The sequence below is a fragment of the Halichoeres trimaculatus genome, unplaced genomic scaffold, assembly GCF_033239565.1.
Source record: "Halichoeres trimaculatus isolate MK-OKI-2021-1 unplaced genomic scaffold, fHalTri1.1 fHalTri1_scaffold_11, whole genome shotgun sequence".
Taxonomy (NCBI): domain Eukaryota; kingdom Metazoa; phylum Chordata; class Actinopteri; order Labriformes; family Labridae; genus Halichoeres; species Halichoeres trimaculatus.
Window position 1 is genome coordinate 13,517,121 of NW_027437189.1, and position 17,155 is coordinate 13,534,275.

Below are 17,155 nucleotides of genomic sequence, written 5' to 3' on the forward strand. Positions count from 1 at the left end.
TCAGAGCCCTGGGACAAAGTCAGAAATATTACATAACAGCAAAGCTGCCAACCTTTTCCAAGTGGTTAGATTTTTTGGTGATATTTCAGTCAAACACCTATCATTTTTTATTTCATGTAACAATGTCCCCAGTGTATCCTGCATTTGAAGTGGACCATATGTTCAACTTAAAAGGCAGAGCTGAGTCATAAACACTCGGTGCAGAGCGGAAGTTGCTGTGTTTGAGCTTCACTATAAAATATAATTTAATGTTTGCCAGATTTTGTTCTTCAGATATCTGTTTTGTTTCAGCCACTTTTCAGTTTTTCTTTTACAAACACTTCATGAAGACTCTTTTATACAGCAACTCAGCTTCAAGAAGCCGTTTATGTACGTATGTGTGTAAGAACGTACTAAGTTATTTATTTATTTATGCATTTCTTAGTTTTAATCTTTATATTTTGAGTACTTTTTTCAAACTGAGACACAGATTATCCTCTCTGACTTGTTTGCTGTCTTTCTGTGAAGTAATGAAAACACAAACCGTCCACTAACAAATGTGTTGTAAAATCACTGCTGATGTTTTTATCCTGCACAGTATTGTGTGATCTTATTAACTTAGTTAAATGTGGATGAAATAAACTGTTGCTGGCACTTTTCATTAAATGTGGTGTAAATTACCCTCAGTTTAATGTAATGCTGTTATGATATTGTTAAGCTGAATAAGGATTTATCAATTGTTGCTCAGAGTTCATTAAGTACGCATGCAATCTGATACAGCAGCAATAAATCCTAACTTCATTACGCATATAAACTTTCTCTTCTGGCTCTTTCACACTATGCTGCAGCTGCATAGTGTTACATTTACTGAAATAAATCAAATGACTCTCTGGTCCACATTTAAGAAATTCTGGGCACGAGGTAAGTTACCCTTTGACGGTTTTAATGGACATGAAGGCAACTTAACAATTTTCCACTTGGCCATATTTGTCTCTGGAGCCTAGAAGAAACCTTAGGATGATTTATTTTTGCAGCAATTTTCCTGAAATACTGGCTTCGAGTTTCTTCTTTGCAAAATAAATGCATCTTATAAACCTGATTTTAGCAGGGCATATTATTTAAACCTTCAGCCAGTCAACGAAATTCATTACAGATAAAATGATCCTTATAAATGAGCCTTTAATTTATATATCTTATCATATTTGATGTCTCAAACAGACAGTATTACAACAGCTAAAGTGTTTTTGCAACAGATAGATGCTGTGTCTAAGATGGAACTGACTTCAGTATTAGTGCTGTATTGTCCAGGGTTTTCTGTATTTCTTTCAAACTGATGTGATTTTGGAGTCCAAACATGATAGCGAGCTGTTATCCTTGGCCACGTTTATTCAAAACTACAAGGGTTAAGGAATGTACTGCAGATGTGCTAAACTATGCAATATATTGTGTTGTAATGTTTGAAATGAGCTGATTAAAGCTTCATACACACACAGGTTAACCGACATAATGAACTGTAAAACAGTGATCGTGTTTCTCTGTGTGGCTTTATGAACCTTTTGCAAATATAACACAAACACGTCATGGTAATTAAAAGGCCTTTATTTCCTATTTGTCTTTTTTTTACAGAACTGGTAACACATATGATAAATTTGTAATAAGTTATTTGGTTCCCTTGATAACGTTATAAGGATCCCAACGTTTGTCCACATAAGGGTCAAGAGGAGTTTGTGAGCAACGTTTGTGTCCAGTCAAGGGCTAAAGCATGCGATCCACAGTAGGCACAAGTACTGACATGAACACGCGCACCACAACACTAGACACGAAGAAGAAACACAGCTAGAGGACACAACCTGACTGTCCTCCCACACTTTTAAAATGATGAGGAATAAGAAGAAGAAGAAGAAGAGAAAGAGGTGGGAGAAATGAAAAGAAAAAAAGAGTCTTGAGAGTTGCATCAGGGGGATGAGAGGTGGAGGACTAAGCGCTCAAGAGGGGAGTTTGGTACGGTCCTGCATGTTTGGCAGTATACAGTATGTCCATGTTGTAAACATGAAGGCCGGCATTCTTTACGCTCAGCAGAAGCAGATTCAGTGGAGGAATCAGTGAGCCTGCTTCCTGTGGATACTGATGGAACATAGCTGATTACATTGAAACAGGACACAGACGCAAACAAAAAGCAAACGTGATTCTGGCATCGGCTCAAATACAGACCTAGGTTCTACATTAACGGCATACACCACAAAAAGAAAGGACAGAAGTGATTACACATATGCACAAGAATACAAAGAAGAAATACAGCGAGTAATAGAGGAGACAAGACAACATGTTTCAGAGTGGCACCTGCCTTCAGGCTTCTCAACACTTTTTGACAAGGTGGTAAAATGATCGTCTGAACTTCTGGATGAGTTCCCTTTTTAAATTCCAGCGTTGGTTCAAACAAAAAGAAATGAAGGGTGGCGTTAACGGTGCTTTTAAAACAGTGTCTGCACAGCTGAAACAGCTTCAGGTGCAGTTGTGCATAAGGTATTGTACATCTACACAGAACAGAAAACCCCTTATCTTAAAGTGAGATTGTTTGAGTATTACAGACATACACACATAGATGTACATTAAGGAATGAGTAATGTGTCCCATACATGCAGACCTGTACTGTATATTGTATATCTATATGTTTTAGTGCTGTGTTTTTTGCACCATGTCTGCTAAAGGGCCTACACTGCATTAATTTTCCACACACAGCTCCTGGTTTCTGTCCCCCATAGAACTGAAGTGTTCATGTGACTGTGGTGACCCGAACAGTAACAGAAAATACAGTAAAAACAATTGGTTAAATGTGCTATAAGTTAACCTGAAATCACAGCTGCCTCATCAGTCACTTGATGCGTTCTGTTTGCTTCTGCTTAAATAAAGTATTTTGGCTTTGCGGATTCAAACAGTGTTGACGAATGCAGGCAGCTGTGTCCGGTACTGGCAGTATATCTGAAACACACTGAAACCTTGTATGTGAATTGTTCTCAGTGCATTATTTGGTCACAGTCAGTAGCATTAATGGGACAGTGAGGAACTATAATATTGCATTAGACAATGTGCGGCTTCACACGGCACATTGAGGATTGTTGCCAGACGGATTCGATGGCAGTTTACTTTATAAAAAATTGGCAACTGAGGTAAACTTAAAGGAACAGGAGAAGGAAAGGAATGTTTTAGAATTCGAGACAAGATTGAAACCCTTTTTATGAGTCCTGTAAGTTTTAAGCTGCTGGGTAACAGCTAGCCTAGCTTAGCTTAGCACAAAGACTGGAAATGGGGAGAAAGCTAGCCAGGCTCTATCCAGAGTTGGGAGGACTCCTACCAATAATGCCAAAACGCATTTGATCTTAATAAAATGTCTAAAAGTTTGAGCTGTCCAAATGTTGATAGGTGGATTTTGTTACTTTTGGATGGAGCATGGCAAGCTTTTGCCTTTATTCCAAGTCCAGGCTAGCATTCTCCTAGCTGTGGCTTCTGGGTTATATTTCCTGCATTGATTCAAGAGTTGTGTTAGTTTTCTTATATCTTGACAAGAAATATAATCAACATTTTTTTCTCGCTAACTTGAACATTATATCATGTGCTTGACATAATATGTATTTCATTAAAAATCATAGCTCAATGCATAGTTCTATGGGAGGGATTCACGTCTTAATCTTGGGTGCCACGATTTTACGTTCCTCTTTTGGATCTCTAACCATGTTGTTTTGCTGCTTGAGCACAAAGCTAATCAGGCTAACAAAAACCATCAGCATGAGCAGTAAATATCCATCAGCATGTTACTGATTGTACATAAAGTCACTTTTACATTCTGCTGCTAAATTGGAAGAAGAGAAACTTGAAGAAGAGTGGCCTAGTTTGGTTCATTAATTGCACTCAGCCCAAAGAATAGCACACACTCTCATATATCTATATATGTATATATGTATATAATTTGAGCAGTATTATTGAGAACCTATTGTGATATTAGATCTATTATTTTTACTATCAAAACAAGGCATATACAATACGAATCACAATACTGTAAAATCAGCTACCTCTATGAAACAAGGACATCAACAGCTTGGAAAGTAGAAAAAGACACACTCACTCTACTAAACTCACAACTGCTCTCAATGCTCACATGTACAGTAAAATGGATTTGCCCTCTTGATGAACAAAGACCTCTGAACCGAATGTAAAAGAGAAACACTGGCCAAGGACACCGCAGACATGTTGGATCTTTTTTTTCTTCGTAAATAAACTCTAGCTACTCAGCTGAGCTCTAAAGAGTTAGTGCTTGAGTTTTATGGCTTTAGTTTTATCTTATTCATTTATCTTGTATACACATACACATATTGTATAATAAACACAGTAAAAGAGACACAGCCGTGAAGGGTTTCAGGTCATTTAAATAGCAGTGGGAAATAAAAAATAAACTTCCATGTGAAGAAAGAGAGGAAAGGATTCCAAGTTGTTTGTGTTCACTGGATGAGATAACTCATATTTTGGCCCCTGGAGATATATTTATACAAAGATATGGTCCAACAGACTTGATTCTGTATCAGTACTGGCACTAATGTCAACTCCTACAATCCACCTTCAGATTATGAATTATTCTGCCTACTGAAAATGCAATTTTTCACAAAGCCAGATCTGTCATTAGAAAATAGTTTCCTTATAGACTTGGAGACCCCTCCCACCGTCCCACAGAGTAAAAATTCAAAACAAATCTTTTGACAAAGCAATACAATCCAGAAAGAAGTCAAACATCAGCCTTCAGATAAGTGCTGTAACAAAAAATGGCAGAAAAATAATGATTTGGATCACAAGGAATTAGATAGCAAGCATGCGGCTACATTTCATCCTACATGAACTCACACACAGTACTGGACAACACACTTGCTTAAGAATTTCAGGCGTGGAAAGGTTCTTATTAGTAGTAGTACTCTAATATTTGTATGACATTCTCTCCAATGACCCTCATGGAAAATAAATACACATTTGTTTCATTTAGAAAATATACAGTGCATCTTTTTTTTCCTTCGTTGTGTTATTAAAATGACAAATGACACCCATTTTACGTACACGAGATATTTTTGCTTTGTCTCTAAAACATGCTCTTATGTACAGTATTTTGTATAAACATGCAGTATCAACGTGTATGAACTATGTATATAGGCAAAACTACACACCAATGGGTTGCTTGATTGCTTCCATGTTGCCTTTTTCTTTAGTGCTGCTTCATTTAACAGAAGAAAAAAGTTGATGATGTGAGATGAAAACAGAAAGCTAAGCATGGTCTAGGTTGGTTTTACAAAAATGAAAAGTTACAATTTTCCTACAGAGAAAAGATACAAGAGCCAACATTCATAAATTTACCCCAAAAAGCTGTGGTAAAGTCTACATTGACTTTGCATTTTACGGCACACAGTCAACGGGCAGCACTGATATTAATTATCAACTCGGCACTGATGCATATCTGGATTTTAATTAGAATTAAGCTTTCACCAATTTATTCAGAGCTGTTTTTTCACAAGCTCATCCTCAGGATTTCTCTTCAACAGAATACTGATTGAAAAGGAAGCAGCATTGGACAGAAACTTGTCTCTTTTTGTCAGAGGAACGAGGAGATGTGTCGGGCATGTTACATGTGCCACAGAAAAATTCAATCTCACAACATTTGATCAACTAAACAAAAATAAATAAATAAATAAAAGCACAGATTAGAGAACAGCGTCCGATTACCACAGAACAAAATAGTCAATATCCAGTAGTGCAATTAAATTCAACAGTTTGGTAAGCTGTGTATGAGATACACATGGATCAGTGCCTCCTTGCAGACCGTGTCCTTGCAACCAAGTGAGAAACATAATATTCAAACAACCAAAAACACAAACATGAAAAGCAACAGCAACAAAAAAATGCTGACATAATGCACACCCTTGCTCTTTTATTCTAACCAGCAGATATTTCTGAAATAAATAATTAAAGCTCTGGTTTCTGAGGGTACTTAAATGTAACATTTGGATTTAAAGTGCTTGAGGAATAAAAGTGTTGGAAGAAGAAATAAATCAAAAAGAAAAAAAAGAAGAGATAGAAAAAGTAAGGAGAAAGAAAAAATGAAGAGAACAACACCGCTTAACTGGAAGGCGTCCCTGGTAGTTGAAAATTGCTTATTTTGTTACTTTGAAGGCTTGTCTCCTTTATGACTGTAAGACGGTTATAGGGATTTTCTTTGAAGTAAAACCCTTGTGTCAAGTCCATGACTAATGGCAGTAGCACTGAACAAGTGGGATACAGAATCAGAGGCGTTGGGAGGGGAGGTGGTAGACTGCAGGCAGTAATCGACATATTGTAAATATCATGTCATTGGTGGGTGGAACCAGTCTCTGTTCAACCTGCTCGGATTTTACCTCGCTTCTTTTGTCGTTTCAGATGACACTCGCAGTCAAAAAATACATTTTCTTCAACTGAAAATCCCTCCCTCCCTGTTCCCTGACATACCATTTCATGGATAAACTGAGCCTTACGTCACCCCTAAGAAAAACAAGCGCTCAAGCTTCTCGAACCCGACGGTTTCTCATTTCTTGCAATATTTGAATGATAACAACCCGTTTAGAAAAAAAGGCATGGAGCTTCAGTTTCCTCTCAGTTTTCCTGAGACGATGGGTGGAAATCAAAAAAAGGCAGTGTGTTTGTGGGTAACTGGATATGTGCCTATCCCTACTCGCTACCCAACTCTAGGAATGTACGTCAAACAAACAGAATCATCTAGAATGTTAACTGGCAGGTGTGGAACATGGTGCACAATAAATACACCTAAGGAATGAACCTGCTTGTGTTATTCCTCTATCATATATGGCAGTATAAAGCATTTATTATTAATATTATTGAGCACTATTCTAAGCAAAGTGTGTCACTAAAGGGAAAGGGTGAGAAGTACAACATGAGTGAATGTTTGTGTTATCCCCTCTATCACCAGATTCCCTTTGAGCACTCTCACTGTTCTTCATAGTCTACTCTGTATTCTTATTCATGGAACCACAACCCCAATACAAAAATAGATCTAAAGGAAATCAACGGAGTATCTGTCCATCCTGCGACTCGTCTTCTTTTTTCAATGACATAATTTCTTTTGACATGATGCTTTTTTTAAACTATATTTCCCATCATGTTGAATGGTATTTATGGATCTTTTGAAAGGTGGCGGAGAAAGGGGAAGGAGGTGAAGGGAGCAGATGTACAGTCAGGGGGTTCTTCTGGAATATACACTGATATGTGGGATCCGGGAGGCATGATGGGAAATGCATGGGTAGGTAAAGTGGAGGTGGGATTTCTGGTGGGAGTTTACTTCTTGGCAGTCAGGGCTGCGAGGGAGGCATCCACCTCTTCTTCTGGCTGCAGTGGATGCCACTGGGCGATGGGGCGGCGGGGGTTGGCCAGCATGTCGGACCAGTGTTTCAGACCGGCACCTGTGGCCTTGCTTCCCACCCAGATCTTCCCGATGGCGTCGTTCTTGCCAATCTTATCATAATCCAGCACCGTGATCACGGCTTGGATTTTCTGTAGACAGAAATATTACAAGGTTCAAAAATTCACAAAGTTGATACAAGTACAAGGGGTGAAAACAAGGCTTTTTTTTTACTGGGAATTAAATCAAAGAGGGGAATTACTGAGGTTTTCAAAGCAAAACCATGTTAAAATGCTTGAGGCAAGTTTTAGAGGTTGATGGTGAATAATGCTCAGTGTTAGTGTGTGCGTCATGGTGGCTGGTGTCATTGCCCTCAGGGGTTTCTGTCTGGGTGCTGGGGACTGGGGCTTGAAAAGTGGAAAGCAAACATGTTCAGTATTTGGCTCAAATATGACAGGGTTTTTTTTTCCAAATAATATAGGAAAACCAATAGAATTGTTATAATATCAAAGTGAATTTTTTATGCCTTTATTAGAGAGGACAGTGGATAGTTTGGGAAACTGGAAAGAAAGAAAGACAGAGGGTATGGAATACAGATTTAATCCTGGGCTTCCTGACTGTAGGACTATAGCCTGTGACATTGTATTTCAAGGCGTTTCTGTTAGCATATTAGCATTGAAGATTAAGTTGTGGCATTAGTCATTCCCCCCTCTTGCATGATAATCACATTTAGGTGTAGAGTATCGAGTTTGCTATCTCTCATACATTTTATTCTCATGTCTTCAGGACCAGATCAAATCCTTATAAAAGCAGAATATATAACTGTTAAAACTGTTGTGTGAAAAATTCAGTACAAGATCATATTGTGAGACATCCCCAAAAGCCTTTTGTCCACTAATGGTCTTTTTTTTTTTTTGCTATGGCAGCTCCCGCAACCTAACTTTAAAAGCATTTCTTTCCAGCATTTTCAGTTAACTTGCTTGCAAAAGTAGTCTGATACCAGTTCCCCCTTTGAATGATAAGTCTGTTTCATATATTTACTTTCAGGCAAGGTAATTTTCAAATAAAAAGATCAAAACAATGGAACGGTATCATGTATTGGCATTAGAAGCTTGTCCAGACCTGGGAATTAAATCCTTGAAAAAGAAATAGTCTGGTTTCACCTTGTCTGATTTGGTTGTTGGCAAAGTTAATGTCAGAAGTCCCACCACCTTCTTGATTTTGATTGGTGCGAGGGAGAATTGACACTGATGAGCAAGGCGGTGTTTCAAAAGACACATTCACCGCACAGTGAACACAGTGATTAACAGTGATCAATAACAAATTGTCATCTGACGAACTGCTGAACTGAACACTTTTTCTTTTGCAAATCGAGTTTTGTTTTTTACTGGAATACTTGCATTATCCATCACCATTAACACTCAAGCATAGCACTTTCTTGTCTTAACACACCCTTACACCCTTTCTGCCTCTGATCTTAAACAGGATTTCATTAAACATGTCCACGTCCATACCTGCATCTGCTCAAGAGGAATCTCAAAGCTGAAGGACTCATTGTAGTACGGATTCAAAGTGTTCTTCTTCACTGTCGTCTTCTTCTTCTTCAGCCTCTTTCCATTCTGCAGCAGGTTAATCTTCACATAAGGATCTGAAAACAAAAAGAAGGAAAAAAATCATCCCATGGCTGTGAAACTCTCTGCACATGCATGTTTGAAGCTGCAGTGCTGTGATGCACCAACAGATGGGGCTCATACTAAAGCCACAGAGAGCGAAAGCTGGTGCATGGTAAGCACTGCAGCGTCAGCACGTGAGCAGAGACGGACCGACCTAATGGCTGAGCTCACAGGCACACTGCTCTGTTCACTGCAGTCCCGCTGCAAGCGTCCAAATTTCACATTAAGCCCCGCGGTGTGTGTAGAAATGGCGTCAAGCGTAAAAATTGAATAATAAAGGGTACTTTTTCATCCTCAGCTCTATTTTTATACCTGACAGTCCACCCACGTCCATTTTCTTCAGGTTCTTGGCTTCCAGAATACAGATGGTAAGTTTGCCAGCAGTGGGGACATAACGCAGAGAGATGCAAATGTCTCCCAGCTTCTCCGGCTGTGAGGGGGGAGACAAGGTGTTGGTTAAAGGAGGTCTGATGCAAGAGTTCTGTATGCATTTGTTCACATAAAGCATGCCATATTCACACATAAAATGTCCCTTTGGAAGTTAATATTAAGTATAAACTCTAAACTGAAAGAACTCCTGAGACATCTTAAGTACACCTACTCTTTAAACACATAACGTTTTTTAGCCTACAGGCAACTGAAGCATGAGTATTTCTTCTTACGAGAGCTCTTGGGAGGTTTAATTGATTACACACAGTTTTTCATATTCAGGTGCAGCATAAAGATGAAAAAACACCCAACAGGCTGCACAAATACAGAGAAAGTAGAGCAGTTGGTAAGAAAAACAAAAAGTGCTTCTTTCAGCCCTCTGAATCACACTGGTAAACAGACAAAGTTGACACCTTGGTTATTTTAGTTCCAAGTCATCAGCTGAGTCAGCTGGTCAAGTCGCTCTGTGGGGACGTGGTTTTGTTTAGAGTACATTGAAATAGAGTCATGTGAATATTTTTTCACAGGATGCATTTTAAGTAGTCTGCAGTTTTTACAGCATGCATGTTAACAGCTGCAAGACAAAGACAAAAGATGTAGTTTAGTTAATGTAGCGTAAGCATCAGACAGCATGCTAGAAGGAGAGCACTAATGACTTCATTAATGACTGTAAACTGCTGTTCTCGGGGGGGAATGCCTTAAGTATTCAATCTAGACCTACAACAACACCTTTGGGTGTCTTGTCAACCCGTCAGCACTTTCAGAAGTTACAGTGCAACATTCATCTGGAGCTCTGTTTCTTCACACTTAAGAATAAAATATAAGTAGAGCATTAAACTTTATTTTTGGTTTTCCTCACACTCTTCTCCTCCTGATGGGAACATTTGTCATTTTTGCTTCCAAATGCTGCGTTTTATTCACCAGCTGGTTGCTCATTGTTTGCTGTTTGGCATTTGGCTGCTTGTGTACAGTAGAATAAAAACGCTTTTCTCTGCAGCTGACATCTACACTTTCAGAGTGAGAGGGCACCAAACAACAAAGCTGAAAAATGCACTTTAAAAGTTTCAGATTCAGAAAATAAGCTCTGTAAGTTTTTCACTACCCATCCTACATTGTTAGATTGTTGTTAGACCCTGTTTTGTTGTGAAGACATCTATGTTAGCCTCTTTAGTGGGTCCCAACTGTAAATATGTGTTTGTATGAAACAAGATAATCTGCCTGTCCTCCTTTTGATCTCATGACACATCACCAAACTCTGAAATATTGATATCTTAAGCGTTGCTGGCCTAAAGAATTAGGTGAAACATACATCTCTTCAGCTCCCATCAATAGAAGTAATGGTCCAGAACAGCAGCATAGAAGGAACAGCACAGCTCTCCTCTGAATGACTCTTACCTCCTCTTGATCCGCACTGTCCAGGTCTCTCCACTCCTCAATCGGCTTTGCCAGGTCAAGGGTGTTCATTGGTATCTTAATCTCCCCGATGACATCATGTTTAGAGAAGCGGTCAAAGTCATACACGGACATCACCAAAGTCTTTCCTCCCATCTCTGCGAAGGGAATCTGGAAGACAGAAACCAAGCCTGTTTAACTCATTTTTAAAATGGTTTTGACATACTTTCCTCTGAAAGCACAATTCATATCGGAAGTATTCAGTATTGCAGGTTGTGGCTTCGACCTGGAGCTTATATTTGCCGAAACCTGCAGCTTCAGCAGAGCTGACCTGACTTTGAGCAAGGAAATCTGTTTGAATTGTGTTTTATAGAGCTGTGTCAGCAGGCACAGTGCACCAGAGGTGGCCCTCTCCTTTAATTTGATTCTCTACCACAGTCTCCTTGTCAGACACTTCAATATGTCTGCTGCTTTTTATCACTGCTAAGCTGAACGCTGTAGGAAAGAAACCAGAGTCTAAGGCTACACAGAAGACAGAGGGGGACATTTCACCTCTAATGATCCCTGTCTTCCCATCAAACAGTATGACGCACATGTTGTTTTAATAAGTAATAACTAAAGGGTGACCGAGAGTTGTCCCAGCTTACCTTGAAAGTGAAAGTCTCATTGAAGACAGGATTGAGAGTTTTCTTGTGGACCTTTGTGTCAAACTTCTTCTTCTTGTCAGGGAGGACGAAGACTTTGACGTAGGGGTCAGAGGTGCCGCCGCTGTCCATGGAGAGGAGATCAGCTGCTTGCAGGATTCCCACAGTCAGCTGCAGAGAGAGGAGAGTAGAGGTATGAGATTAAATAGTGAGAGTTGCTGCAGCTCGTGCCCTGCAATCCCTCAGCAGATTTCAGGTGTTATCAGCCCTCTAAACGTCTGTTATCAGGTGTCATCAGTAGCATAGATATGAGATAGTAGTGCGCTTCGCTACCTCCTGGTCGGCTGAGTGGGACTTATTCATTTATTTTAAAGGTGAGGTATACAACAGTAACAGTATTTGGGGAGAAGGTAAAAGCTCTCAAGTATTTCACATTGAAACATGAAATACAGTAAAAATAACCATGAGGGAAATATACAGAGGAAAAGTCATCAAAATAATTAAGTAAAAACAATAAGTAAACTGCTTCATTTTTGTCATACACAGCATGGATAGCATTGATGTTGATAAGATATTGTCCCTCTGTACTTCAGGTTGTAAATGGAACCTGAAATTTGTCATTATTCCAGCACTTCAGGTTTAATATCAAGCGGCAAACTCCAGTCTAAAAGTATGAGACAATGTGGAAGTGCTAAAACCTGCTGTTTGTCAAGTGTTCGTTTTTAGGCTGGCTCCGGATGTACCAGAAGTCACATACACACCAAGCCAAAAAAGGGCCATGTTTACAGCAGAATTAAACCTTTTACAGCCGTGTTCAAAAAGAATCTCCTGTCTGAATCGCTTATTTTACAATCAGCAAACACTGTAGGGAGTGTGTGATTTTTTTCTAACTCGGCAATTTAGAGGATATTAAGATCACGAGCTCGCCCAATCGCAGCCACAGCTCAGCTCACAAGACTGACAGGTGCCCATAGCTGTACTCAAAGCCCCCCGTCACTTCCAATATGGCTACGATAGCTGATTGGCTTCAGAAATCAGTTTCAGAAACAGTGGGGAAACTATGTTCATTAATTCTACAGTCTGTTTGATACACAACTGAAAAGACAACTGACAACAACTTCGGAGAGAAACCAGTTTGTATTTTCAGAGGGAAACAAACTCTAGCTAACGTTCTGGTTAACAAGACAGAAACTTAAACTTTTTGTGTTCTATGATATATCTCTAAGAAGTGGTGATATGATTCTCAAACTAACCGCTAACAATAAAACAATATGCTAAGAGTTGGGGTTAGCTGTTGTGAAAGCTAGCTAATGTAGCTGTAGCAGTGACAAGCAAATTATCAGAATCTTAAAACCTGAATTTTACACCTTTCCTATTTTCTGATCAAACTGTCAACTGTCAACTTTGCTGGCAGTAAAACAAGCAAAAAGTTAGCTAAATGTTTTAGGTAGCTATAGCAGGAATCTATCTAATGTAACGATACTAGTGACTATAAGGTTATCAAAATTTGTAAGAATTAAGTACAATGACAGATAACAAAGTACACCTCTCCTATTTCATGGAGTTAACCCAACAGCTAACTTGCTACCAGTAAAAAAAGGTTGCAGTTGGCAAAGCATTGGTGTAAGTTGTCATATAAAACTGGCTAACATAGAAGTAGCTGTGACTAACACACTGTGAAATGTTCACACTTGAAATATAAAAAACAAGCTAACCATGTACACATTTCCTGTTTTAAAAATTACCTAAAAAAAGCCCTCTAATTATTTAACTCTGCTTTACAGTGAGCTAACAATTTGCTACTTTCTGGAGTTGGCTGTTGTGCAAAGCTAGCTAATGTAGGTGGGTCATCAAAATGTTTTAACTTAAAGTGTAATGCTAGCGAACATTGTACAACTGTCTTATGTCATGGTGTACCTCTATCACGCAGTAATATAAGCTTTAATCCAACTTGCTGACCACAAAACAAGCTGGCAATTTTCTATGGTTGTTGTAGCTATGGTGTGAAGCTAGCAAAATTAGTTGAATTGGCAACAAACAGGTTATCAAAATATAATAACTTGAAGTCATTCCCTCTGAATTTTCTCTAGCTGTCCATTCAGTACAGATACACCATGAAGCAGTGAAATTGTAATAAATTGTCAGTTACCCAAAATTTAAAAAACCTGGAATGCAGATTTATGTGTGACAGTATCACTAAATTGGGCTGTCCTTCATAAGCAAAAAACTTGGCTACCTTGAGTGTGGTTAGTAACAGCTCTGGTTTTGGATTGTTTGTCACTCGGATACTATTCAGGAAGTAGGTTTCCAAGTTGAGGTATTTTAGCAAGCCTGGGGACAAATCTTAACTTTGTCTGACCACACGAGAAATGAGAACCCTATGGGCCGAGTCTTTGACCTGCACCTTTTTGTGTTTCCATCATGAGCATTGTTTTGAATATTATGTTAACTACTCCTCAAAACTGCATGAAAACATATAAGCTTGAACAACTGCTTGCCTTGTTCTCCTGGAAGTCATAGTCAATGGAGTACTGCAACTTCCCGAGCTTCTCTTTCTCCTTCACTTCCTCCTCTTTTTCGTCTGCCGTCAGTCCAGGCTCCACATCATCTTCTTCATCATCATCATCCTGTTGTTTCTGCAGACACAAAAAGGGAGGCAGGCGGCAGGAGAAGGAGTGAGTTGGACGTTTGTGAGGTGGCGGCTGTGCTGAACTCTAAACCCGGGGCATCAGCAGTCGGGTTAGTCACAGCACCTACCTGCCACTTACCCCCGCTCACCCCGGTGCAACTAGTGCAATCTGTTCATCGATGACCACGGTTGCAACCTGACTTGATTTCACTGTTTCTTGGGTGACACCATTTGCTGTTTTCTTTTACTTTATGGGCTTTACGAGTGTATTAGAAGAATCTGCTATTAGTAGAGGGGAGTTTTCCTATTCGACAACATGCTGTGTACATTTCTTTAGAACTTTAATTGTGCAAAAAGTGGAGAAAGACAGAAAAAGAAAGGAGTGAGAAAGAGTAAGAAACAACAGAATAAAAACAGTCAAAATACAAGGGGTGGACAGAGAAACGGGAGCACCTTACAGTATATTGCAATCTTAAACAACAGCCATGCAGAAACCTCTGGAAGTTCTTTTGACGCAACAAACATACTCAGTCTCAGACCTGCAGTTCTTCATGACTCGTTTAGTGCCTTGATTTTTTTAATCTTATTAATACATCTCACTTGTGTAGCTGCACAGTAACATAAAAGGAAAGGATTATCAATTTTGAAGACACTGCAATGCAGTTACACAAGCAAAAACACAGACAACTACACAAATCCCAAAAATGACTAAACCCAAGTGAGTCATATTAAGTTATTTAAAAAAATAAAAAGTCTAAAAAATCGTGACGGCAGATCCCACACAGCAGAAAGCTGTATCAGCAAAGATGAGCCAATGTGACAAGTGAGCAAGCTGAAAGATATTATAGCTTATTTCCTCTAAAACGCAACAAAGTTTGCTCATTGGGAAAAGAAATTGGACTATTCAAGAATTTATTGCAGAGTTGCTGCAGTGCATTGCTCTATAGTGCAAGGTGTTCTTGTTACTGTATCCACCTCATGTACTGTGTTTCAAATCCAAGCTGTCACAGGAAGCAGCGCGTCCTTACTGAGAGGAATTGAAGGACGAGGCTACAGAGGGAGAGATGTGATTCGATCTAACCACTGACGCAGTGATTCCTGACACTTTCCTCTCAAAGTTGCGAAAACGGGAGCTGAAAAATCCTCAGACTGATGTGTGAGCTGTTTGAGGAACAGGTTCACTTCAGCCTCGACAATACCGCTGTTTGCTTTTTATCTCCTACTGACATCCCACAGTCTCATTAATGTGTTTACACTCGTATAGCTGATGGGATTCTGCTGAGATTAGTCATCTGGCCTAAATATTGTGGCTAACTGAATTACCGATCCATTTCACAATTCATTTATAATGGAGTCCAGATTTTAACTGTCACATTTGTTGTATCTTAGGACAAAATCCATCTGTTTACAGACAGCTAACTGCTGCAGGATAAAGATGATTAATCAAGTGGTCATTCGTCTTTCTTTAACATTGCACTGGATCACTCTTCAGCCTAGTCTCTCTAGAGTCAGTTTGTCTCAGGGAATGGAAGCACTCATCTCTAATACGAATATTAAAGTAAAAATTTCATCCCGGGTGTTATACAAAGCTTGATAATATCTCAGTATGGCCTACTTTCCTATGGCTGTCTTCTTGAAAAAACACTGATGTCTTCGTAAGACTGGAGGGTCCAGCTACTCACTGATGAGCTGGAAGAGGAACAAGGCACACACACACACACACACACAAACACACACACATAGACACAAACAGATAATACACACTATCACACGCACTGCACAGCATACTGTACAGCATGTTCTCTCACACACATTTTCTTCCATGCAGGCTCTCATGCATGCTTAAAAACTCACTCAAACTCCCTCACATTCTCACACAATATCCTTACAGTACATGTGGCATTCTCTATCTTTATCGTGGTAAATGCTTGTCATTCACGCATGCCAGGCCACACAATGCAGGATCTGAGTGTCTTACTGATGGAAAATGTAAACGTGTCACCTTACCTAATAAGATCTTTTTTTTTGTAACCTTTGAGACAAATTTTTGTCAAACTCCAAAAATTTTTGTTCACGTTTTCTGAGTGAAATGTACATATCCATGGAGGGATCATGCTAAATAGAAAACTTCTAGATGTTGTCAAACTTCCAGTGGGGGTTCAAAGATAAAGACATGGTGTGTCTTAATGTATTGCCCTTTGCTCAACTCAATGGGCTGACTTGCACCCTCTGAACTGAAAAATATTGTAAGTTATGTTTTAAAACAGTTAATTGTAGCTTTAACTTTAATTCTGCTGAATGTGCAAATGTGGGCAAACATTCAGGCCCACCATTTCTCCTCAATGAGACCCGTGTGCTTCAGGGAGAGAGGGCGTCAATGGCTGTCACCTAGTATGTCAGCAGCATGGGTCATCCAGGAAAGTTACTCTCAAGTCAAGTTGTGGCCATTCAATGGTACCTACTGCAAGGGCATATGCTGGTCTTTGTCAAGAGATACAAACAGCATTAATTGGAGTGGAACTTGGAGCATGTTTGCACAAGTGGGGCACAGCTTGTGAAATTTTAACCCAACTTAATGTGTCTTATAAGAGAAACTGTGTGTAAGATGTCAGTTCTTTTGGTTGTGTTGTAGAATCTTGGCCTGTCATGGTGGAAACATGCTCAAAGCTCTGAGTTATTTGAGGTTCCAGCTATAATTTGACAAATACCCAGCTTACCCCTTGCACATGCATGTTAGTGATCTCTAGTGAGTTGCTGAGTGCACTCGTCATTCAAGGGCTCAACCAGAGGATGAGTTTCATGTTCATTTCAATCCATAGGCACTTAAACACATCTCCGTTTAGTTATTTTTTTTGCCAAAAAGTTGCAAACTCTGGATTTTCAAGACATAGCAGTTGGTGCGGCATATCAGTTCAGTGGGGTTTGCGAAGCAGCTTAATCGCTCCCATAGATTCCTCAAGCACCCGCAGCACCTAAGCTTGCAAAA

The 17,155-nt window shown here is 39.4% G+C and overlaps 1 protein-coding gene across 5 annotated transcripts in view; it reads right to left on the reverse strand.

Annotated features, from left to right (window-relative positions):
* Positions 1–1,560: 1,560 nt before the first annotated feature.
* LOC141799569 (synaptotagmin-2-like) overlaps positions 1,561–17,155 on the reverse strand; it is a 72,171-nt gene continuing 56,576 nt past the window's right edge. For 4 of the 5 annotated variants that reach the window (XM_074681841.1, XM_074681842.1, XM_074681840.1 and 1 more), the window contains 6 exons: positions 14,039–14,176; positions 11,544–11,711; positions 10,900–11,067; positions 9,388–9,505; positions 8,917–9,050; positions 1,561–7,554 (listed from right to left, as the gene is read on the reverse strand). In XM_074681841.1, the coding sequence (XP_074537942.1) occupies positions 7,339–7,554; positions 8,917–9,050; positions 9,388–9,505; positions 10,900–11,067; positions 11,544–11,711; positions 14,039–14,176 (942 nt within the window). In that variant the 3' untranslated portion in view covers positions 1,561–7,338. The remainder of the gene's footprint in view (positions 7,555–8,916; positions 9,051–9,387; positions 9,506–10,899; positions 11,068–11,543; positions 11,712–14,038; positions 14,177–17,155) is intronic. The other variant, XM_074681844.1, reaches the window with a different exon arrangement.